At 38.8% G+C, this 20,425-nt stretch overlaps 1 protein-coding gene across 10 annotated transcripts in view; it reads left to right on the top strand.

Moving 5' to 3' along the window:
- The window catches only part of ASB3 (ankyrin repeat and SOCS box containing 3), a 256,125-nt gene that overhangs the window by 63,485 nt on the left and 172,215 nt on the right, over positions 1–20,425 (top strand). For all 10 annotated transcript variants that reach the window (XM_024241978.3, NM_001204507.1, XM_054546492.2 and 7 more), the window contains 2 exons: positions 9,758–9,935; positions 11,938–12,135. In XM_024241978.3, the coding sequence (XP_024097746.1) occupies positions 9,758–9,935; positions 11,938–12,135 (376 nt within the window). The remainder of the gene's footprint in view (positions 1–9,757; positions 9,936–11,937; positions 12,136–20,425) is intronic.

Genomic DNA, 20,425 nt, shown 5'->3' on the forward strand with positions numbered 1-20,425 from the left:
AAATACAAAAAATTAGCCAGGCGTAGTGGTGTGTGCCTGTAGTCCCAGCTACTCAGGAGGCTGAGGCAGAAGAATTGCTTAAACCCAGGAGGTGGAGGTTGCAGTGAGCCTAGATCGCGCCTCTGCGCTCCAGCCTGGGCCGACAGAGTGAGACTCCATCTCCCCAAAAAAAAAAACTTAGATTAAAAAGATTAAACTGCACCTTAATGTCTCTCCTCATGTCAGGTGTGTTTTCTTGTTGCCTGGAGCTCTGAGCTCCTGTTTTGGTTTGCGTTGTTCTTTTTACTTCTTCTCTCTGAATTGTTCTGAATAATCAGTTGAAAAGGTATGTAGGTATGTTTATCATGTAACTGTACATGTTTCCAACCCCTATTACTTTCATTTCAGTGAGTTGTCTGTAATTTTTCCAACTTTTTCACCAGTAGTCTTTAAAGAAATTGGTTCCTTATTCTTTCTGATACTTTGAAATTGTCACTCAAAATAACGCATTAAAAAAAAAGTTAAGGTTTCTTTCTTGACTTAGTCTCTTTTCAGTTATAGTGTTTACTTCTTTCTGAAACTGACAGTGGGTGAAATATCCACCTCATAGAAACCATGAAGATTCTAGTTTCTATCATTTGGAATTTCTGAAGGATCTATAGACTCTTTAATTTACCATTTGTGTTCTATGTAGTTTTTGCATACATAAAACTTTGGTTTATTCAAGGTGCATTTATGGAATATTATTTTAAATAGAAGACAGTCTTTTCCCTCTTGATGATGCTCTTTCCACCAAAATGTATTCTAGAAATTAAAAAAACTCTCATGATCATGTAACGACATCATATTTAGCATATTTAATACATTATTTGCCAACAAGAAAAGTTTGGAGATGACTGCTATTTTCAAAATCTTCACAAAAAGTGAGGTCAGGTTTTAAAAATCTTTATACAATGGTGTATATATAATTTAATTAGATATATGATTTTATTTTATTTTTTATAATTTCAACTTTTATTTCAGATTCAGAGGGTATGCATGCAGGTTTGTTACATAGGTGTATTGCATGATGCTGGGGTTTGGGATATGAATGATCTCATCACCTAGACAGTGGGCATAGTACCCAACAGTTCGCTTTTCAGCCCTTGCCCTGTTCCCTGCCTCCCCTCTCTATTAGTCCCCAGTATCTGTTGTTGCTATCTTTATGTCCTTGAGTACCCAGTGTTTAGCCTCCACTTGTAAGTGAGAACATGCAGTATTTGGTTTTCATTAATTTGTTAATTCACTTAGAATAATGGCCTCCAGCTGCATCCATGTTGCTGAAAGGACATGATTTTATTCTTTTCTATGGCTGCGTAGTATTCCATGGTGTACATCTACTGTGTTTTCTTTATCCGATCCACCAGGTATCCATTGATGGGCACCTAGGTTGATTCCATGTCTTTGCTATTGTGAATGGTGCTGTGATGAACATGCAAGTGCATGTATATTTTTGGTAGAATGATTTATTTTCTTTTGGATATATACCCAGTGATGGGATTGTTGGGTCGAATGGTAGTTTTGTTTTAAGTTCTTTGAGAAATTTCCAAACTGCTTTCCACTGCGGCTGAACTAATTTACATTCCCACCAACAATGTATAAGCGTTCCCCTTTGTCTACAACCTCTCTAGCATCTGTTGTTTTTTGACTTTTTAGTAATAGCCTTTCTGACTGGTATAAGATTATATCTCATTGTGGTTTTGATTTGCATTTCTGTGGTGATTGGTGATGTTGAGCAATTCTTCGTGTGTTTGTTGGCTGCTTGTATGTCTTCTTTTGAGTATCTTTTCATGTCTTTTGCCCAATTTTTTTTTTTTTTTTGAAATGGAGTCTCGCTATGTTGCCCAGGATGGCGTACAGTGGCACTATCTCTGCCCACTGCAACCTCCACCTCCTGGGTTCAAGCGATTCTCCTGCCTCAGCCTCCCAAGTAGCTGGGACTACAGGCGCGTGGCACCATGCCCTGCTAATTTTTTGTATTTTTAGTAGAGATGGGGTTTCACCGTGTTAGCCAGGATGGTCTCGATCTCCTCACCTCGTGATCCACCCGCCTTGGCCCCCAAAGTGCTGAGATTACAGGCGTGAGCCACTGTGCCCAGTCCTTTTGCCCAATTTTTAATGGGGTTGTTTTTTGCTTGTTGAATTGTTTAAGTTCCTTATAGATTCTAGATATTGGACAAAGTTAAGATAAAGACCTTTCTAATATCCAGAATCTATAAAGATACATAGTTAGCAAATATTTTCTCCTATTCTATGGGTTGTCTGTGGATTCTTCTGTTTTACAGAAGCTAAAGAGCTTAATTAATCTAAAGAGATTAATTAGGTCCCACTTACCAATTTTTGTTTTTGTTGCAATTGCTTTTGAGAACTTAGTCATAAATTCTTTCTCAGGGCCGATGTCCAGAACGGTGTTTTCTCATTTTTTTTTCTAACTAGGATTTTTATAGTTTGAGGTCTTACATTTAAACCTTTAATCCATCTTGAGTTGATTTTTGTATATGGTGAAAGATAGGGGTCCAGTTTCATTCTTCTACATATAGCTAGCCAGCTATACTAGCACCATTTATTGAATAAGGGGTCTCTAACTCATTGCTTATTTTGTCAACTTTGTCAAAGATCAGATGGCTGTAGGTGCGTGGCTGTATTTCTGGATTCTCTGTTCTATTCCATTGGTCTGTGTGTCTGTTTTTGTACCAGGACCATGCTGTTTTGGTTACTGTAGCCTTAAAGTATAGTTTGAAATTGGGTAATGTGATGCCTCCAGCTTTATTCTTTTTGCTTGGTATTGCTTTGGCTATTTGTGCCCTTTTTTGGTTCCATATGAATTTAAGAAATTTTTTTTCTAATTCTGTAAAAAATGGTGTTGGTAGTTTGACAGGAATAACGTTGAAGCATAAAAATGACACTTCAGGGACTCAGGGAAAGGATGGGAAGAGGGTGAGGGATAAAAGAGCACAAATTGCGTGCAGTGTATACTGCTTCGGTGATGAGTGCACCAGAATCTCACAAATCACTACTAAAGAACTTTCTCATGTAACCAAACACTACCTGTTCCCCAATAACTTATGAAAATAAAAAACAAAAACAAAAACTCTGACATTTAACAGGGGAAAAAATAAAGGAATAGTGTTGAATCTATAGATTGATTTGGGCAGTATGGGTATTTTTAAAAATGATATTGATTTTTGCAATCCATGAGCAGCGTTTTCCATTTGTTTGTGTCATCTATGATTTTTTTTCAGTAGTATTTTGTAGTTCTCCTTGTAGAGATCTTTCACCTCCTTGGTAAGATGTATTCCCAAGTTTTTAATTTTTTTTTTTTGGTGGCTTATATAAATGGAGTTGTGTTCTTGATTTGGCTGTCAGCTTGAACATTATTGATGTATAGAAATGCTGCTGATTTTATACATTGATTTTGTAACCTGAAATTTTACCGAAGTTGTTTATCAGTTTCAGGAGCCTTTTTGTGGAGTCTTTAGAGTTTTCTTGGTATAGAATCATATTGTCAGAGAAGAGAGATTGTTTGACTTCTTCTTTTCCTATTTGGATGCCTTTTATTTCTTTCTCTTGCCTAATTGTTCTGGCAAGGACTTTCAGTACTATGTTGAATAGGAGTGGTAAGAGTGGGTATCCTTGTCTTCTTGTAGTTCTCAAGGAGAATGCTTCCAGCTTTTGCCTGTTCAGTATGATGTTGGCTGTGGGTTGGTCATAGATGATTCTCATTATTTTAAGATACGTTCCTTCAATGCCTAGTTTGTTGAGGGTTTTGTTTTGTTTTGTTTTTATCATGAAGGGATGTTGGGTTTTATGAAGGCTTTTCTCACATCTATTGAGATGATCATATAGTTTTTGTTTTTAATTTTCTTTACGTGGTGAATCCCAATTATTCATTTGCATATAGGAACCAACCTTGCATCTCAACAATGAAGCCTACTTGATCATGATGCATTAACTTCTAGATGTGTTGCTGGATTCAATTTGCTAGTATTTTGTTGAGGATTTTTGTGTCTATGTTCATCAGAGATATTGGCCTGTACTTTTCTTTCTTCCTTGTGCCTTTGCCAGATTTTGGTATTAGGGTGATGCTGGCTTTGTAGAACAAGTTAGGGAGGAGTCTCTCCTCCTTGATTTTTGGGAATGGTTTCAGTAGAATTGGTACCGGTTTTTCTTTGTATGTCTGGTAGAATTCAACTGTGAATTCATGTGGTCCAGGACTTTTGGTTGGTAGGTTTTTTTCTTTATTATGGATTCAGTTTTGGAACTTGATATTGGTCTATTTCAATTTCTTTCTGTTTCAGTCTTGAGAGATTGTGTAATTTATCCATTTCCTCTAGATTTTCTCATTTGCGTGCATTGAGGTGTTCATAATAGTCTCAGAGGATCTTGTGTATTTTTGTAGAATCTATTGTAATGTCAACTTTGTTGTTTCAGATTGTGCTTATTTGGACCTTCGCTCTTTTTTTATCTAGCTAGCAGTCTATCAATTTTGTTTATCCTTTCAAAGAACCAACTTTTGGTTTCATTGATCCTTTGTATGGATTTTTGGGTCTCAATTTCATTCAGTTCCACTCTGATTTTAATTATTTTTTTTCTTCTACTAGCTTTGGGGTTAGTTTGTTCTGTTTTTTCTTATTCCTCGAAGTGTGATATTGGATCATTAATTTGAGATCTTTCTTTCTGAGCTAGATGTTTAGTGTTATAAACTTCTTAACACTTTTTGCTGCATTTTAATATGTTTTGTGTCTGTTTTTATTTATTTCAAAGAATTTTTTGATTTCTGCCATAATTTTATTGTTTACTTAAAAGTTATCCAAGAGCAAGTTTGTTTGTTTGATTTTGAGACAGAGTCTTGCTCTATCCAAGAGCAAGTTTGTTTGTTTGTTTGTTTGATTTTGAGACAGAGTCTTGCTCTATCTCCAGGCTGGAGTGCAGTGGCACCATGTCGGCTCACCGCAACCTCCGCCTCCCTGGTTCAAGCAATTCTCCTGCCTCAGCCTCCAGAGTAGGTGGGACTATAGGCGCACATCACCACGTCTGGCTAATTTTTTTTTTTTTTTTTGTAGTTTAGTAGAGATGGGGTTTCACCCCATTGCCCAGGCTGGTCTCGAACTCCTGAGCTCAGGCAATCTGCCTGCCTTGGCCTCCCAAAATGCTAGGATTAGAGGCGTGAGCCACCGCGCCCAGCCAAGAGCAAGTTAATTTCTATGTAATTGTGTGGTTTTGGAAGATCTTGGTATTGATTTCTATTTTTATTCTACTGTGGTCTGAGAGTATGGTTGGTATTAGTTCAGTTTATTTATTTATTTATTTGTTTGTTTATTTATTTATTTATATTTTTGGAGACAGCAGGGTCTTGCTCTGTACCCAGACTGGAGTGCAGTGGCATGATCTTGGCTCACTGCAACCTCTGCCTCCTGGTTCAAGCAATTCCCCTGCCTCAGCCTCCTGAGTACCTGGGATTACAGGTGCACACCACTGTGGCCAGCTAATTTTTTGTATTTTTAGTAGAGATGGGGTTTCACTGTGTTGGCCAATCTGGTCTTGAACTCCTGACCTTCAAGTGATCCGCCCGTCTCGGCCTTACAAGTGAATCAGTTTTTTAAATTTATTGAGATGTGCTTTTTGGCCAAGCATGTGGTCCATCTTGGAGTATGTTCTGTGTGCTGTTGAGAAGAATATATATTCTGTGGTTGATGAGTGGAGTATTCTGTAGATGTGTATTAGGTCCAATTGGTCAAATGTTGAATTTACACCCAGAATTTGTTTTTTAATTTTCTGCCTTAGTGATCTGTCTAATGCTGTCGATGGGATGTTGACATCTCCCAATATTATTACTATCTCTATAGATCTCTAAGAGCTTGTTTTATGAAACTGGATGCTTCAATGTTGAGTGTGTTTATATTTAGGATAGTTAAGTCTTCTCATTGAATCGAACCCTTTATCATTACGTAATTACTTTCTTTGTCCTTTTTGTACTGTTGTTGGTTTTTTTATATATAATTTTTTCTTAAATAGAAATGGGGTCTCACTGTGTTGCTGTGAACCCCAAATATCTGAGAGAGATCTCAGTCAATTTAGGAAGTTTATTTTGCCAACGTTAAGGGCATGCGCCTGTGACACAGCCTCAGGAGGTCCTGGCAACATATGCCCAAAGTGGTTGGGGCACAACTTGGTTTTATACATTTTATACATGAAACATCCATCTATATATATAAGATATACATTGGTTCTGTCTGGAAAAGCGGGACAACTCAAAGTGGGGAGAGTATGTCCAGGTCATAGGTAGGTAGGAGACAAATGGTTGCCTTTTTTTTTTTTTTTGAGTTTCTGATTAGCCTTTCCAAAGGAGGCACTCAGATATGCACTTATCCCAGTGAGCAGAGGGATGACTTTGAGTTCTGTCTGTCCTTCGTCCACAAGGAAATTCCTTGTGAGGGAGATACGTAAGTTTTTCTAATCTTAGTAGCTGTTTTTTAGGAATAGAATAGGAGGCTGAGTTATGCTAAGCAGTTCCCAGCTTGACTTTTCCCTTTTGCTTAGTGATTGTGGGGGTCCCAAGATTTATTTTCCTTTCACCTTGCCCTGGCTGGTCTTGAACTCCTGAGCTCAAGCGATCCTCCCACCTTGTAAGAGTTAAAGAAAGAGGAAAGAAACACAGAAGATGGGTTGGCAGTTAAAGACAGGTTTACTTTAGATAAAACCTGAGAATGGTTTCTGGCTGATTTCGATCAGGAGTGCTTTCTTTTACAGACTACGTACATGAATATATATTGGTTTTAGGGTGAGGGGGCTTATCACAAGCTTGGAATGTTTATGTGTGGGGGAGAAGTTTATGGTGAGGTTGGAATGTCTCTGGGCGAAGGGGGTATTATCTTGGGGCTGACATCTTTCCAGAAGGAAGGGGGTTATCTCGGGGCTGACATCTTCCCAGCCGGAGCAGGGCAGCTAGCATGTCTCTGGTCACAGAGGAGTTTGGAATGTTCCTGGTCGGAGATGCTTTTTTAGTTTATGATCATGCTGATCTTAGCCATTTAGGCTGATGCCCTTTGGATTTAGGCAGTTTTTGATTAAGGTGAATTGGAAAATAGCAGTGCTTGTGCAAGATGGTGATACTCCTGCTCTGTCATACTTCGGCCTCTCAAAGCTCTGGGCTTATAGGCGTGAGCCACTGTGCCTGGCTCTGTTGTCTGATTTAAAGTCTGTTTTATCTGATATAAGAATAGTGACCCCTGGTTGGGCGTGGTGGCTCACGCCTGTAATCCCAGTACTTTGGGAGGCCGATGTGGGTGGATCACGAGGTCAAGAGATCAAGACCATCCTGGCCAACATGGTGAAACCCCATCTCTATCTGCTAAAAATACAAAAATTAGCTGGGCATGGTAGTGCGTGCCTGTAGTCCCAGCTACTCAGGAGGCTGAGGCAGGAGAATTGCTTGAACCTGGGAGGCAGAGGTTGCAGTAAGCCGAGATCATACCATTGTACTCCAGCCTGGCGACAGAGCGAGACTCAGTCTCAAAAATAAAATAAAATAAAATGAAATAAAATAAAATAAAATAAAATAAAGTAAAATAAAATAAATAGTGACCCCTGACCTTTTTTTTTTCCATTTGCTTGATAGATCTTTTTTCAACCCTTTACTTTGAGCCTATGGGTGTTGTTACATGTGAGACGTGTCTCTTGAAGGCAGCAGATGGATGGGTCTTTTTTCTTCCTTTTTTTTTTTAATCCAAATTGCAGCTCTGTGCCTTTTAAGCAGGATGTTTCGTAAAAGGCGAAAGATTTGTATGATCTGAAGAGACCCTTTACATTCAAGGTTAATATTGATATGTGAGGTTTTGATCCTATTATTAAGTGGTAGATGGTTGCTTTGCAGTTTCTATTGTATGGTTGTATTATGGGGTATTTGGGCTATGTACTTCAGTGTGTTTTTGTGGTATCAGTGTTGTTCTTTCATTTCCATGTTTAAAAGTCCCTTAAGGATCTCTGCTAAGGCTGATCTAGTGGTAACAAATTATCTTAGCACTTGCTTGTCTGTAAAATATTTTATTTCTCCTTCATTTGTGAAGCTTGGTTTGGTGGAATATGAAATTCTTGGTTGTAGTGTCCTTTCTTTAAGAATGCTGAAAATAGACCCCTGATCTCTCTTGCCTTGTGAGATTTCTGCTGAGAAGTCCATTGTTCCTTTTGTATGTGATCTGACGTTTTTCTCTAGCTGCCTGTAAGATTTTTTCTTTAGTGTTAACCTTCAACAGTCTGGTGACTGTATGCCATGGCGATGTTCATGTTCACAGGGAGTTCTCTGTATTGCTTCTACCTGGATGTCTTCCTCTCTGGCAAGATTAGGGAAATTTTCTTTAATTATGTCCTCAAATATGTTTCCCAGGTCATTTACTTTTTCTCCTTCTCAGGAATACCAATAATTCATAGATTTGGTTGCTTTACATTATCAAATATTTCTCAAAGCCTTTTTCATTAAAAATTTTTTATTTTTATTTTTATCTGACTGGGTTAGTTTGAAAGACTGATCTACAAGCTCCAAAATTCTTTCTTCTGCTTGGTCTAGTCTACTAATAAAACTTACAGTTATATTCTGAAATTCCTTAAGTGAGTTTTTCAATTCCAGAAGCTCTGATTGATTCCTTTTTAAGATGTTTATCTTAAGATGCCTTCATTTCCTGAATTGCTTTAGAAGTTTCTTTGTGTTTATTTTCAACCTTGTCTGGATCTTGTTGAGCTTCCTTGCAATCCTTGCTTTGAATTCTTTATCTGTCATTTCTGAGTTTCCATTTGGGTCAGGAACCATTGTGGGAACACGACTGTGATCCTTCAGTGGTGTCACTACATTTAGATTTTTCACAAATTTAAAATTCTTGGGGTAGTTCCTTTTCATCTGGAGACATTCACACTTCTAATTTTTGTAATTATTTTCATGCAGGTGGGATTTTTTCTTTTTCTTTCTTTCACTGTAATATTATTGTTTTTCCCTTTCACATTTATGATTTTAAATAGCAACTCAGAAACCTCTTGAAAGAGACCCTTTTTCTCTGATTGTAGGCATTATTTATCATGCAGTGGTTATGAAGAAAGAGATGTAATAGAGAGTATAGTCAATATTAGTTTTAAGGCATAGCTCCCATATATATCATATCTACTGATACTTTTTCATAAATCTTAGCCTGAGTCAATTAGTGGCATAATTTAGATTTTATCTTTTTTAGCATTTATCAGAAATATTATCCGTGTTTGATAGTTTGCATTTTTTCTTTTTAAATGTTTACTTATTGGGCCCCAGAATGCTTGTTGGAGGAGGGATTGGAATGAAATATATCCTTCATTGAATAGGATTTTTGTTTTAGCTTAAAAATGAATTCTAAGGTATGAATCACTTGTTTTCTTGCTGACGTAAAGGCAAGACCTTTTTATTTTTGATAGAGACAGGGTCTTACTATGTTGCCCAGGCTGGTCTCAAACACGTGGCCTCAAGCAATCCTCTGGCCACAGCCTCCTAAATTGCTGGGATTCCAGGCATGAGCTACCCTGTCAGTTTAGTGAAGACCATTTAAATGATTACCAAGAAGTTAGCAAAGTAAATATGTTTATATAACAACATCCAACATCCAGTGAAGAGGGAAAAACTTACCGTGCTGTGAAACCCTTTTATGGTAGTTCCTTTGAAATTTGTGTTGATTTTTTTAAATATTAGGGTTATCTGTTAAATGTTTTATTTTGTACCCTTTAGGTGCAAATGTCAATTGTCAAGCCTTGGACAAAGCTACACCCTTGTTCATTGCTGCTCAAGAAGGACACACAAAATGTGTGGAGCTTTTGCTCTCCAGTGGGGCAGATCCTGATCTTTACTGTAATGAGGACAATTGGCAGTTACCTATTCATGCAGCTGCACAAATGGGCCATACAAAGTAAGTGTTAAAAATGGAAAATAAACATGGTCTCTTAATCAAAAGCTAATAAAGAATAAATCTGGGCTAGACCCTTCACCTCTAGGCAAAATCTTTGATATTCTCTTCCCTACCAATCTGCTGGGTGAACAGATCTACCCCTAATCTGTCCTTCATGCTGTCTTTTGCTCCTACTAGTCCTGCACTTTCATATTGTGAGGCAGAATTGCTAGAGACTGGGGTAGGCTCAGGGACTTTCTCGGGGTGTTGACTCTTCCCATTGATTTCTCTGGTTATGGCTGTATCTGCTACCTCCTCCTCCCTAGTTTTATCCCAGGCATCTTTAAGCATCAATCTGATGAGGCCATCCATGTTACCTCTCTGACCCCAGAAAGCTTTTGAGTTTGTGATGCCTGTTGGAGTGTGTGCTAACTAGTCCTCCCTGTGTTAAATCCTTTGACTGAACTTTTCTTGATCTAACCTCACATTGGAGAGAGAGTAAATGGGGGTTCCAGGAATCTTAGAAGCTAGTAACTTGGTTATACCTGTGAGAATATGGCTACCTATCATAAATTGGCAGTCAATAATTTTTAGAAATATATGTTTAGAATCTTTAGAGCCATAATTCTACAATAACACTTTTTATAGCTGCTGTTAGTATTATTTAATTTAAAAAGTATTATTATTTAATTTAATATTATTTAATTTAATTTAATTTAGTATTATTTAATTTAAAAAGTATTATTTAATTTAAAATATTCATTACTTAATTTAGTTTGCTTACATAGTAGGAAAACAGATTCTGCAATTTGGTCATTATGCCACTAGGTGACACAATACTTTACTATTTCATTAGTGATATTTGTAAGCGTGTTTATGTCTTGTGGGAGAGTATAATTTTTCCAGCCTACTTAAAAAAATTAAACACATTTATTAAAGTTAAGAGACATTAGACTATTTTAACAAAATATTTAGATTTAAAAATTTGATATTTTCCCCAATTCTTGATCATTTGTTTAAACATAAGTGTTAGATATTATACTCTGAGCTTTAAATGATACCAAAACTCTCCTGGGCGTTTGTTCTCAATTTTGAGAATTCTCGTTGTCATTGATGATCTTCTTTATAGCCTACTTCAAAGGTAGCCCCTTTTGTGAATGTAAGTTCTACTTAAATGTTATCTTAGACATACATTACATGAGAAAAAGTTACAAAGAGAAATATAATATTATAAAAATACTTCAGAGTAGACCTGTCTGTCTTTTCCCGGAAAGAAGGAATTTCCTGGCTTTATCTATACAGTTTTATTTTTAATTTTAGAAGCGTAGAGTAGTCCTTTTTTCTTTCCAGTTGACTGCTAGAGGTAAGTTTACAAATAACCTAAGAACTTTTGTTCTAATTATTTTCTTAGAACTTTCTCTACCTAGGAGCCAGCTTCTTTATAAATCTGCCTCCGTATTTAATGAGCTCACTTTTTTTTTCAGATAATAGAATATTTTAGCACAAATTATAATTTCTTCCTGATGAAAACATTAGTCTTAATTTCATGTCAATTATCATCTTTAAAAATGTTTACTAATTGGAAAAGAAAAACTAATTGGTACTTTAAGAAGGAAAATAGTGCATTTTCTTGATGCCAGTTTATACTTAGTAGAATGATGTTTTAAATAATTTATTAGACCCTAAAATATCTAACATAAAATTTGAATTTCAGGGGTTAAGATGGTGCTAGTAAGGTAATAAAATTAAAAGAGCACCTTTTCTGTTTACATATAGGAATATTAATTCATTTTGTTTCAGATGTATTTAAAGACCTTTTTATTAAGCAATAATAAGTGTAACATTTTGGATTAAATATATAGCATGTAATAGTTTAATATTGTTGGTAGAAGGTACACTCTAGACAGAAATATTTCTTTAAATGAATCAGTTGGTAATTCTGAAAAAATTGTGCTATAGAAATGTTGCCTACACTTATGCACATATAAAAACACTAAATTCTCCTGAATTTGTGTATTTATAGAATCTTGGACTTGTTAATACCACTTACTAACCGGGCCTGTGACACTGGGCTAAACAAAGTAAGCCCTGTTTACTCAGCAGTGTTTGGGGGACATGAAGATTGCCTAGAAATATTACTCCGGAATGGCTACAGCCCAGACGCCCAGGCGTGCCTTGTCTTTGGATTCAGTTCTCCTGTATGCATGGCTTTCCAAAAGGAGTATGTATATTTGCTATGTTTTTATTTTTTATTCTTTTTTGCTGTATGGAGATGTGTTTTGAAGTGACTCTCTTTCACGGTGAAACTTAGTATCTCTGTTAGTGCTAAATTGCTAGCTTGGAACACAAACAGGAAAAAAACTATGATGCTTCAGTCAAGCTGAAGCACAAATGAGGTAATAATATCAGATTGTTTCCCCTCCTTCTTTGGATCTGGATTATATTTTTAGTGTAGCAATTTTAGGGAATACTTACAATTTAAGTAGATGCAGAAATTCGCTGATATTTTTGGTCTTCAAAACAAGTCAAGAATTAAAAATGGGGCTTTATCAAGTAAGGCAGTGACAGCTTCAGGTCATTTACCATTTCAGATTTATAAGATACAAGCCTAAAAATAAAACTTTAGTTTTATAGATATTATTGTGTTTTTAATGTGTTTGGTTGATAGCATTAAAAAAAAATGTTTTTTGAGACAGGGTCTCTCTCTGTGGCCCAGGCTGGAGTACAGTGGCACCATCTTGACTCATTGCAACCTCTGCATCCCAGGCTCAGGTGATCCTCCCACCTCAGCCTCCAGAGTAGCTGGGTCTACAGGTGTACACCACCACTTCCAGCTAATGTTTTTATTTTTAGTAGAGATGGGGTTTCTCCATGTTGCCCAGGCTGGTCTTGAACTCCTGGGCTCAAGCAGTTCACTTGCCTCGGCCTCCCAGAATGCTGGGATGACAGGCGTGAGCCATGATGCCTGGCTGTATATTATTTTTTGATGTGAGTCTGCATAATTAAGTTTTTAAAAGCCCCCAAATTAATTATTTTTCTAATCTGTCATAATTCTATGAAATAGACTAAGTGAAGAATTACTGCTGCCTTGTTAGTGTCTGGCCAGTAACTTTGTCTATAACACTCTTACAGTTTTAAAACACTAAGAATAAAACTGTGTGTAAGAACAGCCATATTGAGTAATATCTGATCATCCAATAATGGAATAAGTTGTGAAGATAGATGCTATTGTGTTTAATGACACAGAAGAGGTTGCAGGCATACCTCAAATTGTATTGGCCTTCTTGAATTCACTATTATGGATCTCTATTTGATTTAAGTAGTTATCAAGAAATTATTTACTAAGCTTTTCAGCCTTTACTATCTCTTAACATTTGCCATGTAAAATTAGTAGTTCACTATATTTGTTTCAATTTTAAGCTTACACGTTTTAGTAGAGACAGGGTTTCACCAGGCTGGTCTCGAACTCCAGGCCTCAAGTGATCTGTCTGCCTCCAGCCTCCCAAAGTGATGGGATTATAGGTGTGAGCCACCCCATCCAGCCTCTTAAACTTATACATTTTAGTTTGAATATTTGGGTTTTGGTTAATCTGAGTATCTGGGGCCCGCTTTATGTATAACTTTCATGATTTCATAGGATTTTCTTGTGTACCCCATTAAGTTTTGTCTTTTTAAACAGAAGAGCCCTAATTACTTTAGTTGACCTTCAATGAGGTTGCACTAATGACTTTTAGTTGCCTTTCTCTATCCCAAATCTTAACTCCGTTACAGAACTGAACATTTCTTATTAGACCAGAATATAATGATTTTGGATTGTGCGCACGTGTGTGTGTGTGTGTTCAATATGATGATGGTCTTTTTTGGCCTTCATCTTATCTTTTGGATAAACAATGTTTTTGGTCCTTCTGGTCACAGCAGTTAAGCTCATGCCTCATCACCTTATAAGTTTGAATTAAGCCATATAACATAGTACCCCTGTTAACTCTGGAACACCTTAAAATTAATGATATTCCTTGGGAGCTGGGCAGTATGTTTCATGCCATCTGTAGATTCAGATAAATGAAATTAGGTGGGAAAGATCTTAAATAGGTTTTTGGATTTTCCAAGATTAGTTGAAATTTTAGGGGGCAGACCCTTTTTTCTCCTTTGATTTCTACAAAATCAGTCAATAACACTAATTGACCATTTTGTTATGTAGAGAGCACTAAATAGATCCTGTTAAACTTACTGAGGAAGCTAAAACATAGACACCATCCTTTGGGAATTTAAAACCTAATGGGAAAAATAGTATTTAGTGGCATTTACTTCACTGTCTTCTGCTATCTTTGGCAAAGAAGTGTTTTTAATGTATTTTTTTTGTATTTTTTATAGAGACTCATGGAAGGGAAGGTTCCTATTTTTTTCTGCTGTGTCTAGGATAACTGCACACGTAATAATAGCATATTATTCTTGAGTATTTGATATAATGAGCTATTATCTCATTCTCGAGTAGTGATATAAATGATTTTTTTCTTTTCCTTTCACGAGTACTCCAAAGTTGTATTTTTAAGGAACTCCACAGTTTGGTTTGCTTTTTATGTCTCAGTTACTCTGTAGAATTTTTTTCTGTGTAAACTTCAGTGATGCTAAGAAGTTCTTAACATGCAGTGGAGTTAATTCCACTACAGCCTCTCTCTTTCTCTCTAATGACTACAAAAAACTGTGGTCAAAATTCAAAAAGAAACTACCTGAGGACTCTCAAAGGAACAAAAGCAGGTAGATTATGAAAGAGAGTGGTAACTTGGTGAAGTGACCCACATGAAAACGAATTTTCCCGTTTCTTTTTCCTTTTTTTTTTTTTTTGAGGCAGTCTCACTCTGTTGCCCATACTGTAGTACAGTGGCGCGATCTGGGCTCACTGCAACCTCCATCTCCTGTGTTCAAGTGATTCTCCTGTCTCAGCCACCAAGTAGCTGGGATTGTAGGCATGTGCCACCACGCTCAGCTACTTTTTGTATTTTAAAAGAGATGGGGTTTCACCATGTTGACCAGGCTGGTCTCAAACTTCTGACCTCAATGATCTGCCTGCCTTGGACTCCCAAAGTGCTGGCATGAGTCACCGCGCCTGGCCTCCTTTTTCTTCTGCTGTGTTGCCCTGAGGGCCAACCCTGATCTGGAGCTGAGTAGCACCAGTGGCACCAGCAGCTAAAATCAGTCAGTAACATTAATTGACCAGTTGTTTAATATAGAGAGCGCTAAATAGATCCTATTAAACTTAGTGAGGAAGCTGAAACACAGACACAATAGAAAGCCTGTTTTTCTGGTCAGAGGAATCAGGTAAATGGAACCCTGTGGGCCAGAGAATGGTAGGGAGTCTTGGAGAAGAGAGAGCTTGGAGAAGCGGATACCCTAATTCTGCATATGAATTTGCATATTCCTGACTTACCCCAAACTTTAAATGCACAAGACAGACCCAAATTGTTTTTTATTTTGTTTTGTTTTTGAGACAGGATCTCATTCTGTTGCCCAGGACAGAGTGCAGTGATATGATCATGACTCACTGCAGCCTCGACTTTCCTGGGCTCAGGTAATTATCTTGCCTCAGCCTCTTGAGTAGCTGGGACTACAGTTGTGCGCCACAATGCCTGGATTTTTTTTTTTCGTATTTTTTGTAGAGACAGGGTTTGCCGTGTTGCCTAGGCTGGTCTTGAACTCTGAGCTCAAGTGATCCGCCTGCCTTGGCCTCTCAAAGTGCTGGGATTACAGGCATGAGCCACGGCACCCAGCCAACCCAAAATGTTGAAAGTAAGATTGGAACTATCATCAGAGTCTCAGGCTAGACCCTGAGTGACACATTCATGGGTCCAGGCTTAAAGCAGGAAAGCAAAGGCTTTTGAGAACTGAACTGACGTTGCAACCACTGTATAAGGTAAAACAGAAATTGCAGTTTGAACCTAACGAGGTTATATGCTTGCTGAAATAAACAAACCAAAAAGCTAGTGTTCTTCAAAGGATTATAACAAGACCCAGGACTCAGAATTTATATAGCATAACATTCACAATGTCCAGGAGACAACCTAAAATCATTTGACATGTGAAGAACTGATAAAACATGACTAAATCTCATGGGAAAAAGCAATTAGTAGATGCCTGTCCTGAGATGGTCCAGATGTTAGAAATATCAGATAATTGAAAGCAGCTCTTATAATGGTGCTTCATGAGGCTAACACACTGGAAAAAATGAAAAGGTAGAAATTCTCAGCTGAGAAGTAGAAACTATAAAAAAGACTAAAAAATACAAGAATCTGCAATGAAAAATTGATTACATGGACTCCATAGCCAAATGAAAGATATAGGAAAGAGTAAATTAACTTGAAAGTAAACCATTAGAAATTATTAACACAGGGGAAGACATGCTTTCTGGCAGCTGGAGTGTGCAGGCTGGCCTGGCACAGCCATGCAGCTTCTGGAGTTTCTGTTGGTTAGAGATTCAGGAGTAGCTTGGTGGGTAGTTCAGGCTTGGAGGTTTCTCTTATAGTTGCATTAAATATCAGATGAAGCTACAGTCATTAGCAAGCTTGACAGGAGCCAGAGGATCAACTTCCACAGAGGCTTACTGACATGGATCACTGATATGGCTGGGTGTTGGCAGGAAACCTCGGTTTCTCTCTATAAAAGCCTCTCCACAGGACAGCTGGAGTATCCTCATGGCATGGTAGCTGATTCCCTCAGAGGAAGAGGTCTAAGAGAGAACAAGACGGAAGTCATAGTGACCTGGTTCATTGAAATTATGGCTGTCACCTCCACAGATTACATACACAAGCCCTGATTCAATATGGAAAGACTGTACAAAAGCACAAATATGAGGAGGAGGGGATCATTGGGGGCCATCTTGGAGGCTAGCTGTCTCACACATTATCTCTGAAATTGTTATTTTTTAATTTTGAAATTTTCAAACATACGTAAACCTAAAGAAATTGGTACAGTGAACTCCCATAGACCCATCATTCATATTCAGTAATGATCAAGGAAATGCCATCATTTTATTTTGTACAAATATCCCTGAGAAACATGCTCTTTCCACCTCCAGCCTTCATCTAAACATCTTATACTAACTTTCTTTAGATTTCAGTGTTCCAGGCTCTCTCCTTCTCTCCTCTTTCTGGTATGTTTATGGGGTAGAGGCAAGACCAATACAAAGAAAGAAGGCCCTTTATGCTGGGCATCTAGGCTTTTTCAGACATCCTCTGAAACCTAGGCAGAGTCTCCCAAACCTCAACTCTTACACTCTGTGCGCCCACAGGCTTAACACCATGACCATGTAGAAGCCACCATTGTGACTTGTACTCTCTGAAGCAGTGGCCTGAGCTGTACCTGGGCCCCTTTGAGCCATGGCAGGAGTGGCTAGGATGCAAGGACTAGTGTCCCAAGGCTGTGGAGGGCAGTGGGGCACTGGGCCTGGCCCATGAAACCATTCAGTACTCCTAGGCCTCTGGGCCTGTGATGGGTGAGGCTGCTGGGAAGGTCTCTGAAATGCCTTTGAGGCCTTCTACCGCCCCCTGGTGGTTTTGGCTATTGGCACTTGCCTCGTTTTTACTTAGCACAGATTTCTGAAGTCTGCTTGAATTCCTTCCCTGAAAATAGGCTTTTCTTTTCTACCATTTGCCAGGCTGCAAATTTTCCAAACTTTTATACTCTGCTTCTCCTTTAAATGTAAGTTCCAACATTAGGTCATTTCTTTGCTCATGCATATGAACATAGGTTCTTAGAAGCAGACAGGCTGCTTTGCTGCTTAGAAGTTTCTTCCACCAGGTACCCTAAATCATCACTCTCAAGTTCAAAGTTCTGCAGATCCCCAGAGCAGGGGCACAATGCATTAAGGTTCTTTGCTAAGGCATAACAAAAGTGACCTTTGCTCTAGTTCCCAATAAGTTCTGCTTTTCCATCTGAGACCTTGTCAGCCCAGCCTTTACTTTTATTCATTATCAGCACTTTGGTGACAACCATTTAACCAGTCTTCAGGGCGTTCCAAACTTTCCCTCATCTTTCTGTCTTCTTCAGAGCCCTCCAAACTCTTCCACTCTCTGCCCATTACCAAGTTCCTGAGTTGCTTCCACAATTTTAGGGATCTTTATAGCAATGCCCCACTCTTCAGTCCCAATTTTCTGTATTAGTTCGTTCTTGCATTGCTATAAAGAAATACCTGAGACTGGGTAATTTATAAAGAAAAAGGTTTAATTGGCCCACAGTTCCACAGGTTGTACAGGAACCATGATGTTGGTGTCTGCTCAGCTTTTGGAGACACCTCAGGAAACATAATCATGGCAGAAGGTGAAGTGAGAGCAGGCCGCTTCTTACACGGCAGGAGCAGGAGCAAGAGAGTGAGTGTGGGAGGTGCCACACACTTTTAAACAACTAGATCTCAGAAGAACTCACTACTGTGAGGACAGTACCGAGGGGGATGGTGCTAAACCATTTATGAGAAACCCATCCCCGTGATCCAGTCACCTCCCACCAAGCCCCACCTTCAACACTGGGGATTACAATTCATCGTGAGATTTGGGTGGGGACACAGATCCAAACCACGTCAGTAAGTCTAGGGTGGGGACTGATATTCTGTATTTCTTTCTTTCTTTTTCTTTTCTTCTTTCCTTCCTTCCTTCCTTCCTTCCTTCCTTCCTTCCTTTCTTTCTTTCTTTCCTCTTTCTCTCTCTTTTTTTTTTTTGAGACAGAGTCTGACTCTGTCACCCAGGCTGGAGGGCAGTGACACCATCTTGGTTCACTGCAACCACCACCTCCTGGGTTTACGCAATTGTCGTGCGTCAGCCTCCTGAATAGCTGGGATTAAAGGTATGTGACACCATACCCGGCTAATTTTTGTATTTTTAGTAGAGATGGGGTTTCACCATGTTGGCCAGGCTGGTCTTGAACTCCTAAGCTCAAGTGATCTGCCCCCCTTCACCTCCCGAAAGTGTTGGGATTACAGGCGTGAGCCACTGTGCCCGGCATACTCTGCATTTCTTTCTTTCTTTTTTTTTCTGAGACGGAGTCTCGCTCTGTTGCCCAGGCTGGAGTGCAGTGGTGCGATCTCAGCTCACTGCAAGCTCTGCCTCCTGGGTTCATGCCGTTCTCCCACCTCAGCCTCCTGAGTAGCTGGGACTACAGGTGCCCACCATCACGCCCAGCTAATTTTGTTTTTGTATTTTTAGTAGAGATGGGGTTTCACCATGTTAGCTAGGATGGTCTTGAACTCCTGAGCTCAAGTGATTTGCCCGCCTTGGCCTCCCAAAAGTGCTGGGATTACAGGTGTGAGCCACCGTGCCTGGCCCATACTCTGCATTTCTAACAAGCTAACAAGATGGTGCCAATGCTGCTGATCCACAGACCACACTGTGAGTAGCAAGAGTCTAGAGCTGTGCTGCCCAAATTGGTAGCCACCAGCCACATGTGGCTATTTAAATTACTGAAAATTAAGTAGCGTTATAAATTACTTCTTCAGTTTCCCTAGCCACCTTTCAAATGCTGAAGAGTCATGTGTGGCTAGCTACCCTACCGAATAGCACATCATCACAGAAAGGTCCGCTGCATGGCAGTGGTATAGAGAATTGACTCATAGTAACTCTCCTACAGCTGCTTTTTAGACCAGAACAATTATTTATTCACAGCAAAAGAAGACCTGGGCAGGGTAAACAGCAACAGGTTACTTACAGTATTTATTTCCTGTTTCTGGAACGGACAACCCAGTGTTCCTAAAGACAATATGGAAGGTTGTTTGGTTAGCTCAGCACTTGAGCAAAAGAGGTTGGATATGTTTACCAGATTGTGAGAATGGATGAATTGCTTTTCTTCACACTGAAGGTATATTTCTCTTAGTAACTAGTATTGGGCATAAGAATCAGGGCTGAGAATGCTGGGGGAAGACATCCTATTAAGAAACTGCCTTTTGGCTGGGTGCGGTGGCTCATGCCTATAATCCCAGCACTTTGGGAGGGCAAGGCAGGCGGATCACGAGGTCAGGAGATCGAGACCATCCTGGCTAACATGCTGAAACCCCGTCTCTACTAAAAATACAAAAAATTAGTCAGGCGTGGCGGCACGTGCCTGTAGTCCAAACTACTCAGGAGGCTGAAGTGGTAGAATGGCATGAACTGGGGTGGCAGAGCTTGCAGTGAGCCAAGATCATGCCACTGCACTCCAGCCTGGGCAACACAGCAAGACTCAAAAAAAAAAAACAAAAAGCTGCCTTTTGACTCCTTTTTAAAGACATAATATTTTGTCTGTTTACATATCTGCTTCTTCATTAGAATGTAAGCTCCTTAAGAGGAGGGATTTGCCCTGGATCTAACTCCTATTAGGCATTCAAAATATATTTGTGAATTAGTGAATCAATAATTATATCAGATTAGCATATTTATTATATGTTAGTCTTCCTCAATGCCTTGTGGAGGGATAAGGATGGAGCATGATTCTTGGGCTTGGATGAGTCGTAGATGTATAGTGGCTGTGTAACTTTGGGTATTTCACTTCATTCT

Source organism: Pongo abelii, chromosome 12, assembly GCF_028885655.2.
Source record: "Pongo abelii isolate AG06213 chromosome 12, NHGRI_mPonAbe1-v2.0_pri, whole genome shotgun sequence".
Taxonomy (NCBI): Eukaryota; Metazoa; Chordata; class Mammalia; order Primates; family Hominidae; genus Pongo; species Pongo abelii.